The 25782-nt window shown below is 37.1% G+C and overlaps 1 protein-coding gene across 2 annotated transcripts in view; it reads left to right on the top strand.

Annotated features, from left to right (window-relative positions):
• The window catches only part of SCML2 (Scm polycomb group protein like 2), a 92905-nt gene that overhangs the window by 36806 nt on the left and 30317 nt on the right, over window positions 1–25782 (top strand). For both annotated transcript variants that reach the window (XM_046672678.1, XM_046672676.1), the window contains one exon: window positions 9128–9371. In XM_046672678.1, the coding sequence (XP_046528634.1) occupies window positions 9128–9371 (244 nt within the window). The remainder of the gene's footprint in view (window positions 1–9127; window positions 9372–25782) is intronic.

A 25782-nucleotide genomic window follows, 5' to 3' on the forward strand; every position in this document is an offset into this window, starting at 1 on the left:
ATACCATCACTTTGGGAGTTAGGGCTTCAATTTATGAATTTTGGGAGGACACTATTCAGTGTGTAACAGTGGCTGAAACAGCAGAAATTTATTTTCTCACAGCTTTGGAGGCTAGAAGACTGAGACCAAGGTGTTGGCAGGTTTGGTTTGTTTTGAGGCCTCTCTCCTTGGCTTGTAGATGACTGTTTCTCCTCTTTGTATTTTCTCATGTTCTGTGTTCCTGTGTCCTAATTTCCTTCTCTTATGAGGACACCAGTCATATTGGATTAGGGCCTACCCTAATGGCCTCATTTTAACTTAATTACCTCTTTAAAGAAATACAGTCATATTCTGAGGTACTGGGGGGTAGAACTTAAACATATGAATTTTGAGGGTAGGACAATTCAGCTCATAACAGCAAGTCATAAAAAGGGCTCAATTATAATCACCCACTAGTCAAAATGAGTTAGTACCCTCTTTCTTGACATTAGATATAAAAGGGGTGCTCTACTAGAAGCAAATATTCATTACTGTTTTTTATTTACCTTCAGAAGTGAAGCTTCCCTTCACTTTGCTATGTTAGTCATCCTTTTGATATTGGAGAAAATGATGATGGGCCAAAAAAACCGCTTGAAAGTTACTTGGAGAAATTTGGTTTCAGAAGTAAAAGAATGTTAAAAACAGTCATCAGAAAGAATTTGTTATAAGGAAATACTTATTATATAACAAAGAGGGAAAATTCCAAAAATTCTTTATGCTCTTGAGAGAATGTTGAAGAGAGTACACTGTGTTAAGAAACAATGAATAAAAGCCAAGTTTTAGTTGAATTGTGGGTCAAAATAGTCTTACCCTCTTTCCTGATTGTTTTCTCAATCACTTTAAATTTTGTTACAACTATTCATATCAGGAATGGTAAACATTGTAGTTTTAAAAAACTTTTGAAGAAGATTAAAGACAAAAGGATATGAAACATCAACTAATGTGACTCTTGCATTGCAAAGAAGAATTTGAGTGCAGCTGAAAGTGGGCTTGCCTTACCAGCACAGGGCACACGCAGATGCAAGCCCTTTGGGCAGTGTGTAAAGCACATGTGAGAATAGCTAATAACAAAAGAGATGTTTAGCAGTAGTCTTTATTAAACACCTGTTAGCTTAGGCTGTGACTTTAGAAAAGCCATTGGATCTGTTTTACTTAGCACATTGCTTTATCAGCTAGTTACATGCCACATGTCACACACATTATGTTTTTCATTTTTAAAATTATAAAAGTAATTAATGTTTGTGTTGGGAAAAATCAAACTACACACTTAGCTAGAGTGAAAAATGAGTGTCCCTTTATCCCATCCATTCCGCTCTTCTCTCTAAATAGAAGTTTTATTTGTGTTCTTCCAGGCATTTTTCTGTGCATTTATAAACACATATGGGCTTTTATTTTTTTAAAGATAATTTGGAATATTTTGTTCTGTGATTGTTTTTCCTCTAAAATTGCACATTTTGGGAATCTTTCCATTTCATTTCATATATATTACAGGTTATATTGTGCTCTTCTGTGGTATGGATTACCATACTTGATTTAACCTCTCCCCAGGGTTGGATGTTTAGGTTGTCTCCATATTCTTGTTTAAATCATCTCCCGTGAGCATTCTTGTATCCAGTTTTTGTATAAGTGTGAATGGTTACATCCATAGAAGTAGAATTGCTGGTTCAAAGGGAATGTATGTTTTAAGTGTTGATGTATGTTGTTAAATTACATCCCAAAAGGGTGTTCCAAGCTATGCTCCACTATTAGTGTAAGATATGTTTGTGTTCCCACACCTTCCCTAACAGTGAATATTATCAATCTTTTAAAATTTTGTGAATCTTTTTTTGGGAGGTGGGGATGAGGATGGTATCCCCTTGGTGCAATTTGCATTGAACTGATTACCAGTGAAATTAAGCTTTTAAAATGTGTTTAATGGCCTTCTATTTTTCTGTGAATTGCCTGATTATAGCCTTTGCCTGTTTTGTGTTGGATTTCTTTTCTTACGCTTATTGATTTGTAAGTGCCCTTTTCAGCAAATCTTGAAAGTTGGCCAGGAGCCATCTTAAATGCCCACTTCTTGACTCGAGCCTCTGGATAGCCAATTAGTTAGGAAGGTCCACCCACTTAGCTTCCTAATAATTTCTTTGTTGTGTCTCTTCTTTCTAACCTTACCACCACTGCCTCCCGTGCAGGCTTTCCTCTTGCCTGGACTGTTCAACCAGCCTTATAACTGCCTCTCATCTTCACCCTTCCGTACAACTGCTAGAAATATCTGACACAAAAGCCTTACCACATCATTGCCTCATTTAAAAGTTTTTTGAAGTTCCCAGTTGCACTCAGGATGAAGTATAAGTTTGTTAATATGACCTTTAAGGTGCTGAATGATCTGGTTTATGGCTGCCACTCCTTGCTTTGGATTTTATGTTCTACATTGCTTGTAATAGCCTGTTGATACCATGTTTGTTTTTAGAGCTGGTTATCTTTGGTTAACTCTTATTTTTCTTTTAAGATTCAAGCCAGGCATTAAATCCTCCAAGATACCTTCCCTAATTTCCCCTTTCCTTTCTTATAATTCTCTAGCGCCTTGTGCATATCTCAGTCTTTGTAGGTATTGGATTATATTCTTATTTTCACGGTCTCTTGCCTCCTAGACTAGAGTTCCTTTTGAGCAGTTAACATGTCTTTGTATTCTCATTGCCTATCATAGGTCCTGGTACATACTTGTTTATTGAATGAATGAAGAAAGGATGAGTAGAGAAAGGTGAATATGTATAGAAGGAGAAGATAGGTTTAGTTTTGGACGTGTCGAGGTGCCTTTGGGAAATTTGAGGAGGGATGACTACCACCAGACTTTTGGAAGTAAAGTGTTTAGAACTTAGAAACGAGGTTTGGCTTGGGTACGTGGATTTGGGAGTTTTTAGCTTAAACGGTAGTGATGGAAGCCTTGAGCATGAACGAGCTAGTCCAGAGAGAATATATGGAAGGAGAAGAGAGGAGTGTCAAGGTTAGAACCTTAAGAAATGCCCCTTCACCTCTAATATGTATAAGTACCCATATCAGGTACTTAATAAAAGTCAGTTAAGAGGAAGGCTGATTCTTGACTATTTCGTGGATAGGAAGTTCATCAGTTACATTAGCAAGAACTAAAAACCAGGTGAAAAGTGTCCTCAGATTGGGTTAAATATGTAATTGTGGGGGCAGAATATTGATAGAGTTCATTCCTGATGGCCTCGTTTTACCCTGTGAAATAGAAAACTGAAATAGAAAAGGCTGGAGGGGTGGATTCATACATAGATTGAATTTCTGCTATGTTCCAACACTAAGGCAGAGAGCTTACTCTGGTTAGGGAGAAAATCAGTTAACAAATAAAATAGTAAACATGTAATGAGAATACATTATTAGTCTTAAGACAAATGGGAAAGGTTTGGACTGCTGTATAGGACTGGAGATGGAATGGCCTTGGGGCACATGACAGTATTTTGGAGGGTTCAGCTAAGGATGAAGATTAAATGTGTGTGTAGCACTACATGTAATAAGCATGTGGGACTTTTCACCAGCAGGGCTCAGCAACTAAGTCTAAATAGGTTAAGCGGATGGTGATTTTGAACTAATGTTTGGAGAAAACAGAACAAAGACAAGGGGGTAAGTTGGTTTGCGGTGCTGGAAAGAAAGTGGTGACATGATACTCTGTAACCTGGGCATGAAAGGGTGTGATAGAATGTTAGAATGTTTGTTTCTCTTCTCTTTTTTATCTATATCAGTGGTTCTCAACCTGGAAGGGGGGTGATTTGCCCCCTAGGGGACATTTGGCAATGTCTAGGGACATTTTTGGTTGTCATAACTGTGTCTTGGGGGGGGGGCTGCTACTTACATTTAGTGGGTAAAGACCAGAGACACTGCTAAACATCCTACGATGCACAGAACAGCTCCCACAACAGAATATTCTGGCCCCAAATGGCAATAGTGCCAAGGTTGAGAAACTCCAATGTGTATTAATTCCTTGGTGATCTCCTCTAATTCATGGCTTTAAATACAGTTTATATTCATATGACTTTCAAATTTCTATTTCCTATCCAGACCTTTTTCTCCCAACTCAGACTTGTATATCCAGCCTACCTACTCAGTATCCCCACTTGGATGTCTAATAGACATCTCAAACTGCTCCACCTGCGTGCAGCCTTTCGCACCTCAGGGAGTGGGAACTATCCTTCCAGTTTCTCATTTCTCAGGCCAAAAACCTTGGTGATTATTTCTTTCGCACACTACATCTAGTCCATGAGGAAATCCTGTTGGCTCTACCGTCAGAATATATTCAAAATTCAGCTACTTCTTGCCATCTCAATTGCTATCAGACTAGTACAAGCTGCCTCTATCTCTCACCTGGATTACTGTAGTAGCCTCCTCATTAGTCTCTTTATTTATAAATCTTAACAGTCCATAGTCAGCACAGCAACCAGAGTGTTCCTTTTAAAAAAATAAGTGGGATTATGTCACTCCTCTGCTTAAAACCATCCAGGGGCTCCCCATTTTACTGAGAGTAAAAGCCAGAGTCCTTACAGTGGCCTGCACACCTCTACATAGTATGATCCCTCATCATCTCTCTGACCTCGTTTCCTATTGCTCTCCCACTTGTATACTATATTTTAGCCACGCTCGCTTCGTTGTTCTTTGAACATTTCAGACACATCTCCTGCTTTAGAGCCTTGGCCCTGGCTGTTCTCTCTGACTGGAACACTCTTCCTCTAGATAACTGCACGGTTAATAATCACCTCCTTCAGGTTTCTGCTCACATATCACCTTCCATATGAGGCTTGTCCTGATTATGCTGTTTAAAATCGCACAATTCCTCTCCTACATTACTCTCTGGATCTCCCTTACTCTGTCTATTCTCTTTTTTGCATAGCACTTATCATTTCTAACATAGAATATATTTTACTTATTTTATTATGTTTCTCATCTTTACTAGCATGTGAGCACCACAAGGGGGAGATTTTTGTCTGTTTTGCTAGTTAATATATGTCGAAAACCTTCAGTAGTACCTGGCGTGTAGTAGGCACTCAGCAAATATTTGTAAGTGAATAAATGAAGGTTAAAGGACTAGAATTCTTTCTCTCTCCCCCTTTATTTTTTTATGAGATCACATTGGTTTATAACATTATATAAATTTCAGGCATACATCATTATATTTCAACTTCCATGTAGATGGCATTGTGTTTACGACCAAAAGTCCAGTTGCCATCCATCACTGTATACATGTGCCCCTTTGCCCCTTTCACCCTCCCCCTGCCCCCTTCCCCTCTGGTAACCACCAGTCTAGTCTCTGTGTCTATGTGTGTGTGTTTGTGTATCTTAGTGAAACCGTACCATATTTGTCTTTCTCTGTCTGACTTATTTTGCTTAGCATACTACCTTCAAGGTCCATCCATGTTGTCACAAGTGACAAGATTTCATCTTTTTTTATGACTAATATTCCATTGTGTGGAATATACACACACAGCCCCCCTCCCATATCTTCTTTATCCATTCAGCTGTTGATGGGCACTTAGGTTGCTTCCAAGGCTTAGTTATTGTGAATAATGCTGTAATGAACATAGAGGTGCATATATCTTTTTGGTTAGTGTTTTTGTGTTCTTTGGATAAGTACCCAAAAGTGGAACAGCTGGATCACATGGTAGTTCTGTTTTTAATTTCTTTGAGGACTCTCCATACTGTTTTTCATAGTGGCTGTACCAATTTAGATTCCTCTCGCAGTGTATGAGGGTTCCTTTTTCTCCACATATTCTCCAATACTTGTTATTTCTTTTTAATAATAGCCATTCTTGATGAGGTCAAAGAAGTAGTTGATTAAAAGTAAGGAAGTAGAAGTTAAGGACAAGAGTTTCTGGTCAGAGGTAGACTCTGGGAATATAGCCATACGCAAAGCAGTAAAAACTACCCTTATGGAGCTTACCTTCTACTGGGGAAATGAATAATAAACCACGTTAGGGGCTGGCCCCATGGCGGAGTGGTTAAGTTTGCGTGCTCTGCTTCCGTGGCCCAGAGTTTTCGCTGATTCGGATCCTGGGCACGGACCTACCACCACTCATCAAGCCATGCTGCAGCAGCATCCCACATGCCACAACTAGAAGGACCCACAACTAAAATATGCAACCACGTACTGGGGGGCTTTGGGGAGAAGAAGGAAAAATAAAAAATAAAAAAAATAAAATCTTCAAAAAAACATTTAAAAAAACATGTTAAATGAATAAAATATATATTATGTTTGATGTACGTGCTAAGGAGAAGGGAGGGTGACATTTTAGATACGTTGGTGAAGAAGGTCTTGCCAAGAAGGTGCCATTTGAGTGAAGATCCTGAAGAAAGGGAGAGAGTGAACCATGAGACCACAAGGGTAATGCAGATAATGCTGTGACTGGCTTTGGAGTTGGTGGGATGTGGGAAGAAATAGCCTTTAAGGAGAACCCATATTGTATGTAAGCAAGGAGGGAGGTTAAAACAGAATTCTTTACTAGCCATCTTCTAGAACAGAATCATTTTTTTTTCCACAATAAAAGAGAATGATCCCTTGTTTATTTTAGCTATTGCTTTTGCAAATTATATCTGTGTGTTTAGGAAGTCATTCAAGAACTGATGATGCCAGGGGCCAGCCCCATGGCCAAGTGGTTAAGTGCGCGTGCTCCGCTTCAGCATACTGGGGTTTTGCTGGTCTGGATCCTGGGTGCGAACATGGCACTGCTCATCAAGCCATGCTGAGGCACAAGCAGAAGGACCTACAACTAGAATATACAACTATGTAATGGGGGGCTTTGGGGAGAAGGAGAAGAAAGCAAAAAGAAGATTGGCAACAGGTGTTAGCTCAGTTGCCAATCTTTAAAAAAAAAGTATTGATGATGACAAATCATGTTCTTCAAAAACATATTTAAAAGCAACTTTGTATCATCATCTTTCAGGGACAGCAGAGGAAACCATTGTGCCAATTATCTAAATCTGGAGGTAGCTTGTTTTGAGATAAAGCCCTTTCATTTACTATGTTATGGAAAAAGAGCAGTTCCTTTTTTTTTGAGGAAGATTAGCCCTGAGCTAACATCTGCCACCAATCCTCCTCTTTTTGCTACAGAAAGTCTTATTCTTACTCTGTTATGTGACAGTGTAAGGTCCTGGGATCCTTATGTGCGCCTTGAATATTTTCTATGTTCTGTGAATGTCCAGCACAAATTTATCAACTGCCAAGGTTATCCTTTGTTAAATCCACCCCTCCCCGCTTTTTTTCTTTCCATATGTAGTAACAATTAACCTTTAGCCCCTTCATGAAGTGGCGGTATGTAACTCTGCTTCTTACTTACCAGCTATTTATTTATCAGATACTTTGATGTTTGATCAAGCTAACTTTTGCCCTGCTGACTTTCAGGGTGGTTTTTAAGAATCAAATTAAGAATATGTAATTAAAAGGACTTTGAAGGCTAATAATTAAGGAACTTTCAGATTTCCAGTGTGTAAAGTATGACAGTGGAAAAGTACGGGATGATGAGATGGGTTTAAAGGGGGCATTAAAAAAGGAACCAACCTACAAGATATGTTTTTTAAATTATATCTTGGTGAAAGAATTAGTTGAGACTTTGTTTACTGTTCTTCAGGTAATTCTTTAGTTCATTCATTTTTTTGAAAAAAATGCTTGCTGTTGGGTACTGTGCTGGAAGTAACAATGTGAATAAGATATGGTACCTGCTTTTGAGAATCCCTTAGTTTCGCAGAGGAGTAAACACATTTCAACAGTAGTTTCACAATTGAAGGAAGGCAAGAGCACCTCTATTTGAAGTGGGCCTGGGGATGGGCAGGAGTTGGTCAGGGAAGCCTTAAAGAGCTGAGCTTTTAGATGGATGAGTTGGAGTTGGCCAGGCAGATGATGGCGTGGGTGTTCCAAGGAGTTGGCTGCCTAGGTTTAAAATCTAGCTCTGATACTTATAATGTATTCTTAGGCAATTATGCATCGATTTCATCATCTGTAAAATGGGGATAATGATTGCACTGCCTTCATAGGGTTGTTGTGAGAATTAAATGAATATATATAGAAACATTTAAAACAGTACCTGGCATATACTAAACAATTGAAGGTTAACTTTTAATGTTATTATTCTAGAGATCTAGGGGGTAGGATTGGTAGGTTGTGGTCTTTGAATGTGAGTGTTAAGGGAAAAGGATGCATCTAGGGCAGTGGTTCTCAGCCTTGGATGCACATTAGAATCACCTGGGGAATTAAAATGTGCTGATGCCTGGGTCCCACCCCAGATCAGTTTAATCAGTATCACTGGCAGTGGCCCCAGGTGATTCTAATATTCAGTCGGGCTGGGAACCACTGGTCTAGGACTATTTCCAGGCTTCTGGCTTGGGTAACTGGATTGCTGATGGTGCCATTTACTAGGATAAAAAGGAAATTGAAAGAAAAGGTGTTGCTTTTAACATAGCACTTGGGCTTTCTAAGAATCTTGTTAGCATTTGCATGCTTTAACTTTTTGTAAGTAAGGAATACTTTTTTAAATATTGGTTTCTGGATTGGATATCATAAATGACCCCAGACTATATGACTTTCATGGTCTTGTGTCTGTATTTTATACTTTGAGTTTCTTTTTGGGTATTATCTGCTACTCTTCCTTCTCTTTGGACTTAACCACCTTTCACCATACCCTATAATTTACATATTTATTAGGGTTGTTTGACTCCCTCTTTTAAAATTTCTTGTTGATTTTTCCACCCCTTTCCCCCACCCAGCCCCCAACCACCAGTGCCACTACCACTAGAATGTAAGCTCCACCAGAGCAGGGATCTTTGATATTTTTGTTCACCAATGAATCCTAAATTCTTGGTACATAATATATAATGCATATTTCTTGAATGAATGAATGAATACTATCAGGCTGATTTTGTTTTCTTCCAGGTTCTTGGCTCTGCTCCAGAGTGAGATGTTATAGAGCAGGGTTTTAGAGAGATCTGTGAGAACTGTTTTCTTCCTGTATTTAATTGATAAACATGGAGCTTAATTTTTGGTTGCTATAGGTTATAAGAATACAGTTGAGCAAATGTTTCTTAATATACCTTAACAATGAAAACTTTTTTTAAAATGTTTTCATAGGAACCGCCAAAGCCACCTCTAAATAATTTTAAAGTGGGAATGAAACTTGAAGCTATAGACAAAAAGAACCCTTATCTGATCTGTCCTGCAACTGTTGGAGATGTTAAAGGAGATGAAGTTTATATCACATTTGATGGCTGGAGTGGAGCTTTTGATTATTGGTGCAAGTACGATTGCCGAGATATTTTCCCAATTGGGTGGTGTCAGCTGACAGGAGATGTTTTACAACCACCAGGAACTCATGGTAAGAATAAGTAATGACACGTTCTTTTGTTTTATTGAAGTTAGATCTAACTGCTATTAGCATTGAGGTTAGGACTAAATGCTCCACTGGAGCATCAGGCAGAACAGCGAGGGCACTATACAGGCCAGAGAACCCAAGTTAAAGAAGGCTATGATTAGAATTCTTGAGGGCCAACCCAGCATCATAGTCTCAATTGACAGTCCACACTGGAGAAGATGGGCAAAGCTACAAGTCGCACTTGGACCATTGAAGGCTTGCTAGTATCAGCATTTTGGGGTGCTCAGCTACCTTTGTAGTTGATATTCAATTTAAAATTACACATGGTATTCCATTGTTTGTATCTCAATGATAGTTTTTAAAAGTTTGGGCATAACAACTGTTACGTACGTGTTTTACATGATTTTGGTAGTATTCTCAAGTTAAATTGATACTTTGATAGTCTTAAGTAAAATCTACACATCAGTGAATATTTTCGACTCTATAGAAGCCATCATAGCTTAGTATGTTATTTTAGTCGTGTGTTTATCAGCTGTAATGCCGTGCTTCCTAAGTTGAATACTATGATCATCTAGATATTTTCTTTCAGAGGAAAGTCATCAATATATTGAAGCTCCTTGGTGACTCTTCCAAGGACTCAGTCATTCCTAACCTGGTCTTCTGTGATGGAATAACTGCTGAGGTTTAAGTGGGGTCTAAGCACGGAACCCAATCATTGGCCTAAGTTAAATATAAACTTATTAGTGGAATCAAATGTTAACATACTTAAAACTTACCCAACTAAATTTATTTATTTATACCAGAATAAAAGAAAGATGGGTATAGAAAATGAGTAGGTAGGATGTGTGGAGGAGGGCAGTAGCTAGGTAAGAGCATATAGCCATATTATTCTTATAACTGCTCTTAGAATCTTCTATAATTTGGGACTTTAACAAATCCCGTTATACTACAATACATACTGTGATGTTCTTTTTATTACATACTACTTTTATTAGTTCCCTGTTGCCATAATTTTAAGAGACAGATATTAATGGTTGACTTTTGTAAAATTTAGTATGATAACAGATCTATGTGCATATGATACTAAGATAAATAAGGCATAGTCTCTGCCCTCAAGAAGTTTACCTGCTAGTAGGAGAGGGATGAATGGAGGGGGTAGACTTTAAAAAAAATACAATGCAAAATTAGCAATGCAAAAATAGGTATGTATGGTAGATATGAAGATGGTCCAAAGACATCCACTCTGTTTAGGCTAGATGGAAAGGTGTTTGGGTAAAGGAAAGCTTCACAGAAAGACACATTATCTGAATCTTAAGAGAGGAGAAGGAGTTTGCCATGCAGAATGGAAATAGCAGTGGGGTGGACACATCACAGAGGTGTAAAATTGCACAGTTTATCCTGAAAACTCATGAATTCAGTTTGGGACATGGTGACTTTGGAGTATGTGACCAGGAATGCTGTTGTCCTCCAGTATTTGGTCTCCCTTTTTTTTTCTTAGTAGCATAATTTGGCTGCCTAACATAAAGACTATGTTACCAGCCTTCCTAGCAGTTAGATATAGCCATGAGACTAAGCCTGGTCACTGGGATAAAAGTACAGGTAGTGTGTTCTACTTTCAGGGAGTATGTTACAGAGATATGAATGTACTCTTCTCTGTTTCTTCTTTTGCTTCTATCCTGCTGCTTGGAATGTGGTTATTTTGGGTGGCGCTCCATCTTGGACCATGAAATGGGGACCATATTCTAGGCATAGTGGGGTGGAAAGCAGAAAGGAGCCAGAGTCCCTGAGAACTTTGTGGAGCAGCATTTTCATACTAGCCTGTTCCAGACTGACATTTGAGAGAAATAAACTTCTATGTTATATAAACCACTACTCTTTTGGGCTTTTCTGTTGCTGTTAGTTGAACTTAATTCTAACTGATTCAGGGTAGCTTTAGGACATCCAGGTGGACATGTCCATTGGATAGCTGCACATGCAAGTGTGGAGCCTAAAAGAGATAATTCTTGGTTGACAAAGTAGTTTTGAGGGTCATTATGTTCATTCAAACAAATATTTTTTGTGTCAGGTGGGATTATATGTTCTGGCGGGGGAGGGGTGGGCAGTTTACACATCCTATTGATAGCAGTAAATGGTGGAAGTTCTGGGCGTGGTTTTGATTGTTCTTGTGTAACAAGTAGAGGTAGAAGAGGACCAATGACAGAACCTTGTGGATCAACATTTAAAACGATAATTCTCACACTTGAATTACCTGGGGAGCTTGTTAAAAGGCTGATGCTCTGGAACTCACATCCAGGGGTTCTGAATCAGTAGGTCCAGAGTGGGGCTCAGGTGTTTCCATTGCACGTGATTTGAGGCCCAAACCTTGAGAAACACAAAAATCGGGGATAGGTAGAAGATAGAAGTCAATTTAGGATACTGAGAAAAAGTATATATAAATGTAGGAGAGCCACTAGGTTGTTTGCCCCAACAACAGGAGAGGAAAGATTTTAAGGAGTATTCAGCACTATCAAATGCAGCACAAAAGTCCAGAGGAGAGCTCATTAGTGGTTTTAAGTAAAAGCATGGTTACTGGATTTCTTTGAAAACCCAGATTTAGAGAGTTGAAGAGTAAACAGGAGATGCAAAGCATTTAAAAAAAAATGTGGTTTCACCAATGCTTTCTGAGATTTGCCTCCTCTGTCCTTTACCCCACTAGACATTTCACCAAAGTGAAGTTTAGAAACCTTACCTTGATGATGTTCTTTTACCCTCCACCATTTACAATATAATTGTCTTAAATATTTCCTCTATACTCATTGAGAATGGCATTAGACAGTGTTAAAATTTTTGCTTCAACCATTAAACATAATTTAGGGAACTCAAGAAGAGAAGGAAAGTCTATTGGATTTACCCACATTTTTGCCCTTTCAATTGTTCTTTCTCCCTTCCTGATTTTCAGAGATTCCTTCTTTTATCATTTTCTTTGTTTAAAGAACTTCTTTTAGTCATTCTTTTAAAGTGGGTCAGCTGGCAACAAGTTGTTAGTTTTCCTTCATCCAAGAATGTCTTTCTTTCTTTTTCATTCTTGAAGGATAATGCTGGATATAGAATTGACAGTTCTTTTCTCTCAGCACTTCAAAAATGTTTTGCAACTTCCTTCTGGCTTCCATGGTTTGTGATGAGAAGTTTGCTGTCACTTGAATTGTCTTTCCCCATAGGTTCCATTATGATTATGAGTCTATTTTTCTTTGTAGTTCTTCCAGTGTTTACTTCATGCTTTATCTGTTTTGTGACTACATTATCAGGCGTGTACAAATTTTGAACTGTTGTAACTTCCTGGCCAGTTGACCTTCTGTAGTAACCTTCTTTATGGTAATTTTTTTTTTACCTTAAAATCTACTTTACCTATTAATGTAGCTATACCAGCTTTTGTTTGGTTGGTGTTCTTGTTCTCTCTCTCTCTGTCTGTCTAATGTTCATCCTTTATCTAATCCTTATCTAAAAGGATGCCTTTCTTGCAAATATTTGGATTTGAACTTTTTGGCCAGTCAGCCAGTCTGTCTTGTAACTGGGGCTTTTAATCTATTTATATTTATTGTAATTACAAATATACTTGGTTTTCAATATGCCACCTTATTTTGTGCTTTTTATTTGTCCTGCCCTTTCTATGTTTTATTTTCCTTCTTTGTCCTTTTTTGGATTATTTTTTCCCCTTTTCTTATTTGGAAGTTATATTCTGTATTTTCTGTTCTTTTAATACTCTAGGAATTTTAACATGCTTTCTTTTTGAAGATTGGCACCTCAGTTAACAACTGTTGCCAATCTTTTTTTTTTTCCTGCTTTTTCTCCCCAAATACCCCCAGTACATAGTTGTATATTTTAGTTATGGGTCCTAGTTGTGGCATGTGGGACACCACCTCACTGTGGCCTGATGAGCGGTGCCATGTCTATGCCCAGGATCCGAACCAGTGAAACCCTGGGCCGCCAAAGCAGAGCACACAAACTAAACCACTCGGCCACGGGGCCAGCCCCTTAACATGCTTTCTTAACTTAATGGAAATCTGACATTAATCAATATCTTTATTCTGCACTAAGACAATAAAAGGAACTTGGAATACCCATTTACCCCTTTCAAATTCAATAGGGAAATGTTGGAATAAGTTATGGTATGTTTATTCTTTATAGTAATATAGAACAATTTAGAAGAATGAGAGTGTTTCTCTTTACTAAGAAAGAAAGCTCTCCAAGTTGTATTAAATAAAAAAAGCAATCCCTCAAAATACACACAGTATAATACCATTAAGTCCAAACAAAGCAAATATGTATTTCTATACGTAACTATAGATGTATGTATATAAATACATAGAAAGGATCTGAAAGGCTATATATCAAATCTGTAATAGTGATTAGTTTTGGAAAGGGGCGTAGAGTGATAAAGGAAGTAGTAATGGGAACTTTTGCTTTTATCTGTGGCATTCTTTTAGACAAAAATGTATGTTGAATTTGCACTTTAAAATAAATTAACAATATTAGTTTGAAAAGGGATTATCCTGCATGTTCTACCTTCTTGCGTACCTTTTTATAATATACCGTGACTATATTCACATGTAAAATATATCCCTACAAATTCAATTTTATTTCTATGTTGTATTCTATCATATGGCTATATCATAATTTATTTAACCAAACTTCTATTTTGTTTGATATTTAGAATGTCTCAAGATTTATGTTATTAAACTAGATGATCTGATGAATATGTCTTTGCATGCTTCTCTAATTATTTCCATAGGTTGAGTTTGCTGGGTCAGGGGCTATGTTTCTAAGGCTGACAGATTGTCTTTCAGATAGGTATACCCATTTCCACTCCTCCTTCTCTAGTGAGTTTTGGGTGTTATCTTGTAAAAATAACAAGCTAAAAATTACCTTTTCATGCTTTTTTCTTAGAATGTTCCTTTTCTTGTTGATTTGTTTGAGTGCTTCATTTATTACACATATCAACCCTTTGTCGTAAAGGTTAAAACTTCTTTTTTAGTCATTTGCTTTTTAATGTTATTATGGTCTTTTTAAAAATGTACAGAAATATCAAATTTATTGACTTGAATATAAAATAAGGACCTTAGAGTTAAATAACTTCAAAAGGCACAAATAATATTAAATTAATTGAATTTCGTAAATTTTTAAAAATCTCGTTTTTGTTCATGTTGAATATTTCTTAAATACATTGGAAATGTTTGTTTTTCAATCTTTATATAATTGCTTTTCCAACATATTTTTAAGATATACACATAAAACTTTTTCAAATAGTTAATGACTAAGGACAATTCACTTGCATAGTTTCTTAAAGAAATATAGTGAGGCATCCATGAATGCTACTTGATTTGATTTTAGATTAAAAGACTGTTTAATTAAGCTTTACTGGTTTTCTTTTCAAGAATAAAGTTTAAATTACTCAAGCTTTTTCTAACAAATTTTTTTTCTCCCTTTGTTAACACTTCTATAATCAGAAACAGCCAAGTTCTTACCAGGTCTATCATTGGTAGAAAAATCCACTGAGAAACATACCTGGGATAGAAAACTCAGCAAGCTGTGTGGCTTTTTTTCTCTTGTTTATTTAGGTTTTCCTTTCTTGGCTCTTGTTATGACCCTACAATCTTTCAAAGCCCTTTGCTTTTGGTTGATGCTGTCACAGCTCATCAGATTTGTTCTGGAGACCTGTACAGGGTGTCTGGTGAGAAACAGGAAAGAAATATGTGTGCTGCTGTGTGTCCTTCGCCACTTAAAGAAGGCCAAGGCAAGTAAACTAAAACAAGGCCCATTGTAGATTTTCTTCTTGCAGAATTTATTTGATCTTGATATTTTCTATTTCAAGTTGTTCCCACGGCTCCATTGTATCTTATATCTTAGTTCTCTCTAAAAAAATGATTAAAATTTAGGAATGCCCTGTAAGCTACTGGTTTCCTCTCATATTGCCCTTCCTTGTTCTCTGGCATATACAGTTATAGGAATTTATAGCCAATCATCTCATTAAAGTCCAAATATTTAATACATGAAGGAGCAAGTCTTAGAATCAAGCAACTTAGAATCAGAACTGAGGCTACCGCTGTTTTAAAGGCTATTATTTATTTATTTACTTTTAAATCTTGTTCCTGTCTTTATTTGGGAAAGTTTGTAAATAAATAGGTTACTGTTTTGTTTCTATAATTTTATTTATGAACACAGTCTAGGTTTTTAGTCTTTTGAGAAATTGGAGAAACTCAGAAGCAGAGGGTTCTTTTAAGAAATTTGCCCCAATGAACATTTTTTTCCTAATATTGTGGGATATTCGAAAATTTTTTCTTAATATAAACTGCTACATTGTAAACTAGTCTACCTGGCTTTAAAGGTAGTTAATACTTCTAAAGTTAACTATATAAATTAAATTTTGAATTTAAATAGTTTCTAAAACGTTAGTGAATTACTTTTATGTAGCTTAACTTCATACTTATGCATCATTGATTGTAAATTAATGACCGACACTGGTCTGAAGTGTCATCTTGTAGCCTAATTCTTTAAGCAATTGTAGCTATACAGGAGGGCAGCAAGCTTCCAGATGCTTTGAGTATAAAGTTGCAGGATCCCAAGGGTATAGAGGAATTCCTCTGGTCCAAAGGGAACTGTGGAGGAGGGGAAAACCTAGAATCAGGAAGGTGTAGCCAAGCATTCCTGTCTAGTGGCACCATAGGCTATCAGTGACCATCTTAACTCTTTTCTTGATAAAATCCTTCAGTTTATTGGGTTTCCTCAGACATAAATTATATGAATAGAAACTTTCTTCTTAAAATTAAAGTAAAAATATTTAAATAGATTTTAAATGTAATTATGTTGGACACTGTTAGCTTCTTTGAATGCTGGTTTATTTTATGTTTTGTGTGCCTGGGCGCACACACACGCTTGAGTAGTTTTTTCTTAATTAGAATTTTAAGAGAGTGGGTTTTACAATCTAAACTTGATCTTCTTAAAATATGTAACTAGTCATTTTTTATAGTCGTCTGATTTTGTAAAGTCCTTCCTATGTAACGTTTTCCTTCTGAACTGTTTCAAAGTTAGTCTTTTGAGAAGTATTTCAAAGCTTCTATTGAGCAAACAAGAAGTAGCTCTACTCCCCACCCCCACCTCATTCTCATTAAAAACAAAACCAGAAATTATGGCTGCTTTTGCTCTTTGTTCAGACGTGTGCAGAGGAGTATGTGGTTTCTGTAATTTGTGCTTCACCTCTCTCTAAATTTTAAAATGAAGATTTTGTAGTTTTTAGGGCATATCTTTACCAACTATTTTCCTCTTTTTATACGACTTTCTGTGTTCGGTAAAAACCACATAAAGTAGCACTTTTCATTTCTCTTCTATAGTGAATCAGAAGTAACAGAGGGACATGTAATTAAGGTTGTAAAAAGTTAAAGGTGTGTCAGTTCCACCAGAAAGCTTCTGAATAGACACTCAAATATTTGTTTACATTTTTGCCTTTAATGTAACTTAAAATACGGACTAATATACTTAGAATATTCAGTACGCTTGTTGTTTGGTATAAATGAAATAGTTAGAAATGCTGTCAACCCAAACTATTCACTCAAAAGCCATGAAATTTAAAACAGCTGATATTTTCTTTTTCATACAAACAACTTGGAACAAATGTTTTGCTTGTGCAAATGAGATGGCTATTATGATGTAAAGAAGTATCTTGAAAAAAAGCAAGTGTCCTTTCTCTGTTTTAAGTTTTTCAGCTAAATACTACAATAATTACAAGCAGAGCCTGGAGCTTCTTTTTTGTTTCTCTTCTATGATATATTTTAACAAGTCCTCTTGAGACTATTAAAATGTCTTGGTTTTTAGGACATGTGGTCCAGCGGGGATAACTTTGTCTACAGACGCAATGGGTTGGCAGTTAGGTTTTGCATGTCTTCTCATTTCTTTCTAGCTTCTCTGACCCAGGGTAACCTTTGGTTCTTCTCTAAAGGCAGGAGTGAAGGAAGTTTGAACAGGTGACTGATGATCACTGTCTATACAGCCCACAGACAATATGCGAATTACTTTAGCAGTCTTCTTAGTCTCCTCCTCCCACTATCCCCCCCCCCCCCCCCCCCCCTTAAACCAACAAATGCAAATAGCTTCATCCTCATTTGCTGGAAATTCAGGCTTGCTCGGGCAACATGGGCTTTGTTGTTGACTCGCTTTCTCCAGAAAGGCATTTTTATTCCTGGTAAAGGAGAAAGGGTATCAAGTGGAACCTAAATCACCTTAATGGTAAATACAGCAACAACTTGTTTCTCTGGAATATTTCTAAAGGTAGGAATTACCCCCAAAGTTTCTTTTTATTGTAGTTGAAGTATGGTTATAAAGAAATTCATTGTCTGCTTTGTTAGCTTTTGTATACTAAATATCCCAGTCATTTCTCTTATCTCAAAAAATCCTCTATTTTGTTCTAAATATAACTTATTGAATTATTGGCACTATTATTTGATTAGTCACTTCTAAAAATTGTTGTATGGTACAAGGGAAAGGTCAATCTTTGGTTATTTCCACCATAAAAATGGTTTAAAATAAAGGAGGAACAGCCCTATTATAAGTCAAATTTGATCATTTAAATCTCCAGTTTGTAATGGAAAGTGTTGCCAGATTTTTTTCTGTAGCTTTGAGGAATATGGCATGATTTTTCACTGATATTACATGGAACTTATTAAAAGTATTTTTATGATATATAAATGTGGATAATATTTTACTAATTAAATATAGTGTCAATACATTTAATGTGTTTTGTGGAAATTATAGCGGTGACTCCTGTGATTTTCTTTTTGAACAGCATAGTAGAAGTCACTCTGTAGAAGTCTTCAATAAGAGAAAAGATGCTATGGTTTAAAAATTGAGTGACTTTTAAAATCTCAGTATTGTTAGATGAATTATGAATTGACCTGAAACAACTGAAGTTGCTTCTTTTCTTGTGAACTCTGTTTTGAAAATATTAAAGGTTTTGGAAATTGTCATCTTTTTGAATAATGTCATTGTGACCAAAATCTTGGTTTCTTTTGAAATGAGCAGATACGAGTAGTGATTGTGAAATAAAATGGTCTTCCTGGAAAGCACTCCCCATGAAGCTGAAGGGAGTAGTTTACAAAGCATCTGTGATTGGCAAGTAGAAAACAAATATATTTTTTAAACAACACTCTTAAAGCCCTTTTAAATTGTAATCCTGATTTCTAGCTTGTTCTTGCATTTTTATGATTTCCTTTCTAGGCTGAATACTTAAGAGATATAATTATATAACAGAGTAGGAAAACCATGTAAATTCTACTAAATTAGATTTTCTTATTTTAATTTAGCATGTATGCCAAGAAAAAAGGCCCTGTCATTTAGGTATGGAGATAACTTTAACTGGACTTTTGTATTTTCTTTAAGTTAGAGAGCTGTCCTTTAACCTTTCAATTGTGTTTGGTAAATTTTTCCCAGTCGCATTTTTATAAGTTTTCAATAACCTCAAGATAGAATATTCTGTGTTTTATAAGGTGTATGAAGAGTTTCTTCTCCCTTTTTAAATCTGTTTATCTTAGGCCTCCAACCCCTGTTTTGAAATGGGGGAATGAATCAAAACTACAGATCCCTTCACTGTATTTGGTTTTAGTTTAATTGTCCGGACATAATTTTTAAAAGTTGCTGGAAAAGACATAGCACCACTTCCCAAATGAGGATGCTCTGTCAGACCCCAAAAGCAAGCTCTTTTAAATGAGATCTGTACTTTTCTGAGTGCATGATTTATTTCTTTTTGTGGGAGTTACTTTTTATTGTATGTTTAAGGTATTTTTAATACTGCAAAACTGTGATTCTTGGTGTTAAGAGGAAAACCTACATGGGTCATCAAGAAGACTCAGGAAGGACGATGGAGGAGCTAAGGCAACAGGGCTGGGCTTGTTTATGCTACTGGACTCTGACCATGCCAGCCAAACCATCCCTGCTTGGTAAATGAGCAGGGAACCCGGCCGAGCCCTCAGGTTAGAATAGGTAACTTGGTGCAAGGTCCAACAAAGGGTAAAATATGAAAGGACAGGTTCCATTCCATAAAAACTGAGACAGCTACCACTAAAAATTAAAGACTTCATTTTCCTTTGTAACTTCTCTAGTGTTTGCTATCCGTTTTCATTGTAGTGGTTAGTTGTAAAACGAATAAGCCTTTTAAAATGAAGGGGAAGGAGGCTCGACAAGGACTTTTATGCTTGTTTTGGGTACAGTAGGAAAGTGAGAGAGAGAGTGAAAAAACAGTATCGTAGAGAAGTGTTTGATGATACAAGAGTGATAAGTAGAACCCTGTAGGAGGCAGGATTGACGAGATGGGAGGGGGTGGGTTCTGACCAGGACAGAGAGTGCCCCTGCTCCCGTGTGTCTCTGCAGCTCAACTACTAGAGATGCTTTTACCATTATGTTTGGCTGAGACAGCTTCTCTGAAAGATTTCTGTCTGTGCTACTGAGAGAATTTACTCTTTGATTCTGAAATTACTGGAGACTGAGCTATAGATTCTCAAGGTCACTGCCAGTATGCAGTCAGCCTGCATGGGTATTTCTAATGTTTGTCTATGCTAGTCTTAAAAGTTTATGGCTTTTTATCAAAATAGAATATTATAATGCTTATGTTGAATAATTGTTTTCTTTAGAGACATCTAAATGTTCAGAATGGCTGGTTCTGTTGGTCAAAAAGGTGGCTAGGTTGTTTATCTTTGTTGAGGCATTTTATATTTTTTAATGACAAAATTGGTATTTATTGTAGAACGTTTAGGAAACAAAGATAAGTGATGAGTAAAATCTAGAAATTGCTTGTATTCCTGCCATCTGGATATAGTCACTGCTAATATTTTGGAATATAAGCCTTAGGATATTTTAATTAAAAAATTGGACATGTTAATAACCAATAGTCATTGAGACCAACTGAGGACTTCTTCAAAAGCCTATGTTGTGTTCTGTTCTGTGTACACAGAATTGTATTGGTTTGGTCCCGTCTATTTAGGTATTCTTACTCTGTTATTATAGTAATTAATAGACATGAAATGTGTTTTGATTGTAAATATTTCAATTAGAGAAAATCCACAAGAAAATTTGGAGAATAAACAAAGACTGTCAGAAGGTACTCCTCCAATATTTATGCAATTTTTTTTCTCTTTCTTTCTTTTTTATTTTGGGGAAGATTAGCCCTATAAGTTAACATCTGCTGCTAATCCTCTTTTTTTGCTGAGGAAGATGGGCCCAGAGACTCTGGGCCCATCTTCCTCTACTTTAGATGTGGGACACCTGCCACAGCATAGCTTCATAAGCAGTGCGTAGGTCTACAGCCAGGGTCTGAACTGGTGGACCCTGGGCTGCTGAAGGGGAGCATGCAAACTTAACCGCTGCGCCACTGGGCCCACCCCAATTTTTCTTAAGGGTGTCTTTGGCCAAGAGAGTTGAAAAAACTAAAGTACCTACACACTAAATTATTAAGAGCATGTTGATAATTTTTTTTTCTTTTTTTTTTTATTAATGTTATGATAGATTACAACCTTGTGAGATTTCAGTTGTACATTTTTGTTAGTCATGTTGTGGGTACACCACTTCCCCCTTTGTGCCCTCCCCCCACCCCCCCTTTTCCCTGGTAACCACTGATCAGATCTCCTTGTCAATATACTAACTTCCACCTATGAGTGGAGTCATATAGAGTTCGTCTTTCTTTGACTGGCTTATTTCGCTTAACATAATACCCTCGAGGTGATAATTTGTTTTTAGTGCTACTTTAAATATTTTTCTTTGTGGTTTATGTGTAAGCTCCCTCAAATTTGAACCTGAAAAAAATGTTTAACCAAACCATTTAATTCTGCATTTTGTTTAAAAGAAAATATTTTAGTTAAAAGATTATGTTTTTTTTCAGTTTTTCCCCTTACTACTTAAAAATAGTATTCAGTTTCAGCAAAGAGGGTGGGGTTGGGGGGTGGTTGGGTGAGAGAGTCCTGAATTTGAATCCCAGTTGTACCACTTCTAGACTAGATGTGTAATCCTGGATTGGATATTACTTATCTCACTGTGCCTCTATTTCTTTATATGAAAAATGGAGATAATAATACTTGCTTTACAAAAGTGTAAAGACAAATTTTAATAATATATGTAAAGTCTCTGGCCCATTGAAGTATACAAATTTCTGTTCCTTTTTTTCCCTCAGTGTTTTTTTCTTAATGAGGTGAAATTCACATACCATAAAATTAACTATTTTAAAATGCACAATTCAGGGGCACTTAGTACATTCACAGTGTTGTGCAGCTACCACTTCTATCTAGTTCTGAAACATTTTCATCACCCTAAAAGGAAATCCCATGCTCATTAAGCGGTTGCTCTCCATTCCCTCCTCCTCCTTTCCCCTGCTAACCACCAATTTGTATTCTGTTTCTGTGGACTTACCTCTTCTAGATAGTTCATGTAAATGGAATCATAAAATATGTGATTTTGTGTCTGGCTTCTTTCACTTAGCATAATGTCCTCAAGGTATACCCATGCCATGGCATATATCAGTATTTCATTCCTTTTTATGGCTGAATAATATTCCATTGCATGTATACGGCATACATTTGTTTATCCATTTATCCATTGATGAACATTTGAGCTGTTTTCACCTTTTGGCTACTGTGAATATTGCTGCTAGGAACATGGCCATACATGTACTTGTTTGAATCCTGTTTTCATTTCTTTTGCGTATATACCTCTGGGTGGAATTGCTGGTCCTTATGTTAATTCTGTGTTTAATTTTTTCTGGAACTGCCAAACTGTTTTCCACAGCAGCTATACCACTTTGCATTCCCACCAGCAATGTATGAGGGTTGTAATTTCTCCACATCCTTGCTAAGTAAAGATGCTATAAGATCTGTGCTGGTTGAGATAAATGCAGTATGTGCACTATATGAGCATTAAGGTCCTATGGTTTGCCTAGGAGCTTAGTGCTAGAATTTTATACAGCTGGTAATTGAGCAGAGTTTCAAATAATGTATAGTAGTTTAGTCATTGACAAGGGAGGAAAGGCCTTTCTTGAATCACCCTCTGCAAAGGCAGTAAGGGTTAGAGTGTTTGGAGACTTGAAACAGATGATTATGACTGAATCTATAATGATAGTTGGGGAGCAGAGGAGATGAGGCCGTGAAGATATGTAGAGGGCCTTGGACACTAGGCCAAGGAGTTCAGATTTTAGCATATGGGCAATGTGGCATCGCTGAAGATTTGTAGCTTATGTGAGAAGTCATAAGGTCTTGAACCAAGTTATTGACGGGCATAAAAAAGAACACAACTGGGAAATACTTAGGTAGGCTTGGTTAGACATGTAGAAGGAGGGAGGAAGAGTACAAAGATGACTTTAAGATTTTTGGCTTCTGATAATTGGGTGGGAAAAGGTAATGTCATTCATCAAATAGAGCATATAGGATAAGCATAATGAATTCCACTTTTGGACATGGTGAATTTGAGATGCTTAGTTTAGATTATCTAGTTGATTATTGAAGACATAGCTCTAGAACTTGAGACAGGTGAATGCTGGGGTGGATGTAGGCACATGAATGCTTGAGTGAGCAAGAGAACGTGAGACAAGCAATTTGGGAATCATTTTATGTAAGCAGTAGCTGAAATCAAAGGAGTAAACTAAAGCACTCAAAACTGAGGTGAGGGTAGGGAAAAGATAGCTAATCCTGGGGAACACTACAGGAAAAGTGACAGAGGTAGGAGAACCAGGAGGAAGTGGCTGTGTGAGACCCAAAAAAGAATTTTAAAAGACAGACATTATCAAAGGTGTTTAGTGCTGGAAGCCAAATAAGATCAGGAAGAAGCATCCTTTGTCAATGGCTGTTAGGAGGTTGTGGGTGATCTTAGCACCCAGAGGTTCCCTAAAAAGACGTTTCTGGAAGTGTAATTGCAAAGAGTTGAAAAATGAGAAACTGGCAGTAATAATGAACCTGGGCTAGTCTTTCAAGAAGTTTGGTCATAAAAGGAAGGAGTGAAATGAAGGTATTAGCTAGAGAGAATGTAGATAAATAGGAGTTCCTTTTTTGGAGGAAACTTTTTTCTTCCGTTTGTTAGGCATTGGCACAAGGTTTCCCCAATATCCAGTTCATTGATGGAAGAGGGCAAGGAGTACCCTCAGGGCCTGGGAAGGGAGGGTTAGAGTAGAGACAGGGATAGTGATGGTAGTGATGCTGCTGCTGCTGCTGATAATAACAGCTAACATTTATTGAGTGTATACCACGTGCTACATGGAGAACTTAAATAATTTGCCCAAGATCTCATAGCTATTATGTGGTAAAGCTGAATTTGAACCTAATTACTCTGGAACTAGTGTCCCTGCATTAGATCGTAAGAAGTAGGGGAGAGAATAGGTATAAAGAGCAGTTGGTACCAGAGTCCCATGTCCATATAATCTCTACCCTGTCTCTTCCAAGAAAATTCATAGTCCTCATCTGGCTTCTGGCTTCCAAATGCCTGCTGTGATAAGTGTCAGGAACATGCTTCCTTATTTCCCTTTCCACCAGTAACTACCCTTGTAGTTTCCTTCGAGAATTTTTCTTAGCTTATTTGAAGTTGTTTTAAAAGGATTTTTTTTATTGCTGAAAATAAGGAAATAAACATGTGTTTAAAAGACTTTCAGTATGCTTATGGAAAGGTACTGTCACTCATGTGACAGTAACAGTCCTTGGGTATTCAAAAAGTCTTGTTTCAGAGAAAAAGCAGACTCTGGCTGTTATGAACATTTAATTCTTGAAGCAAGGTTGGGCTTCTGGGATGGGATGGGTGGCTCCTCTGATAACAGCTATGAGGAGGAGAGAGAACAAATGGAGCAGTATCTGAAGACACCAGTCAAGGAAGCCAATGCTATGGCATGGGATGGCAGCAGGAGTGAAGGAAGTAAGCTCGGGGGGTTTTACACGTGGCTCTACCTCCCTTTGCTTTTGTTGCAGCCCATGACCAATCAGTTTGTGGCAATGTGGGCTCTATGGGACAGGGAGCAAAGTTGCAGGTAGAGGCATTGGGCACTGTGACTGAATTTCTGTATATACTAGGCCTCAAGGTTGCATAGTTTAGGTGTAACCATCTCTTATCAATATCACCATATTTTTCAAAATTACCATCTGTATCAATATCTCCATGTCTTTCAAAATTGAGGTTTATATTGTTTCTTTAGTTTTATAGTTATCAGTATCAAAGCTCCTTAGTATAAATGATAGTTCCACTTTACATGCAGTTTTAAGAACAAGGAAGATGACTTGCAAAGAATTTCTAAATCTGAAAAAGGTTCCACAGTAAAATGTTTTACTCAGTTTTGGTTTCTCCAAAGTGTATCTTGCTTTTTTGCTTTTGGCTATTCACATTTTGATTTCATTATTTCTAGCCTCAAATTCAGAGCGTCTGTTTATTTATTTTTTTGTTAATTAAGATTATGATAGTTTACAACCTTGTTGTGAAATTTCAGTTGTACATTATTATTAGTCATGTTGTGGGTATACCACTTCACCCTTTGTGCCCTACCCCCCCCCCCCACCCCCATTTCCCCTGAAACAACCGATCAGTTCTCCATGTCTATATGTTAACTTCCACCTATGAGTGGAATCTTACAGAGTTCGTCTTTGTCTGTCTGGCTTATTTCACTTAACATAATACCCTCGAGGTCCATCCATGTTGTTGTGAATGGGATGATTTTGTCCTTTTTATGGCTGAGTAGTATTCCATTGTATATATATATATACCATATCTTCTTTATCCAGTCATCACTTGCTGGGCACTTAGGTTGGTTCCACGTCTTGGCTATTGTAAATAATGCTGCGATGAACATAGGGGTGCACAGGACTCTTGGAATTGATGATTTCAGGTTCTTAGGATAGATACCCAGTAGTGGGATGGCTGGGTCATAAGGTGTTTCTATTTTTAACTTTTTGAGAAATCTCCATCCTGTTTTCCATAGTGGCTGCACCAGTTTGCATTCCCACCAACAGTGTATGAGGGTTCCCTTTTCTTGACAACCTCTCCAACATTTGTCACTCTTGATTTTGGATATTTTTGCCATTCTAACAGGTGTAAGGTGATATCTTAGTGTAGTTTTGATTTGCATTTCCCTGATGATTAGTGATGATGAGCATCTTTTCATGTGTCTATTAGCCATCCTTATATCTTCTTTGGAGAAATGTCTGTTCATGTCCCCTGCCCATCTTTTGATCGGGTTGTTTGATTTTTTGTTGTTGAGCTGTGTGAGTTCTTTATATATTATGGAGATTAACCCCTTGTCAGATAAGTAACTTGTAAATATTTTTTCCCAATTAGTGGGCTGTTTTTTTATTTCAATCCTGTTTTCCCTTGCCTTGAAGAAGCTCTTTAGTCTGATGAAGTCCCATTTGTTTATTCTTTCTATTGTTTCCCTCCTCAG

Source organism: Equus quagga, chromosome 10, assembly GCF_021613505.1.
Source record: "Equus quagga isolate Etosha38 chromosome 10, UCLA_HA_Equagga_1.0, whole genome shotgun sequence".
Classification (NCBI taxonomy): Eukaryota; Metazoa; Chordata; class Mammalia; order Perissodactyla; family Equidae; genus Equus; species Equus quagga.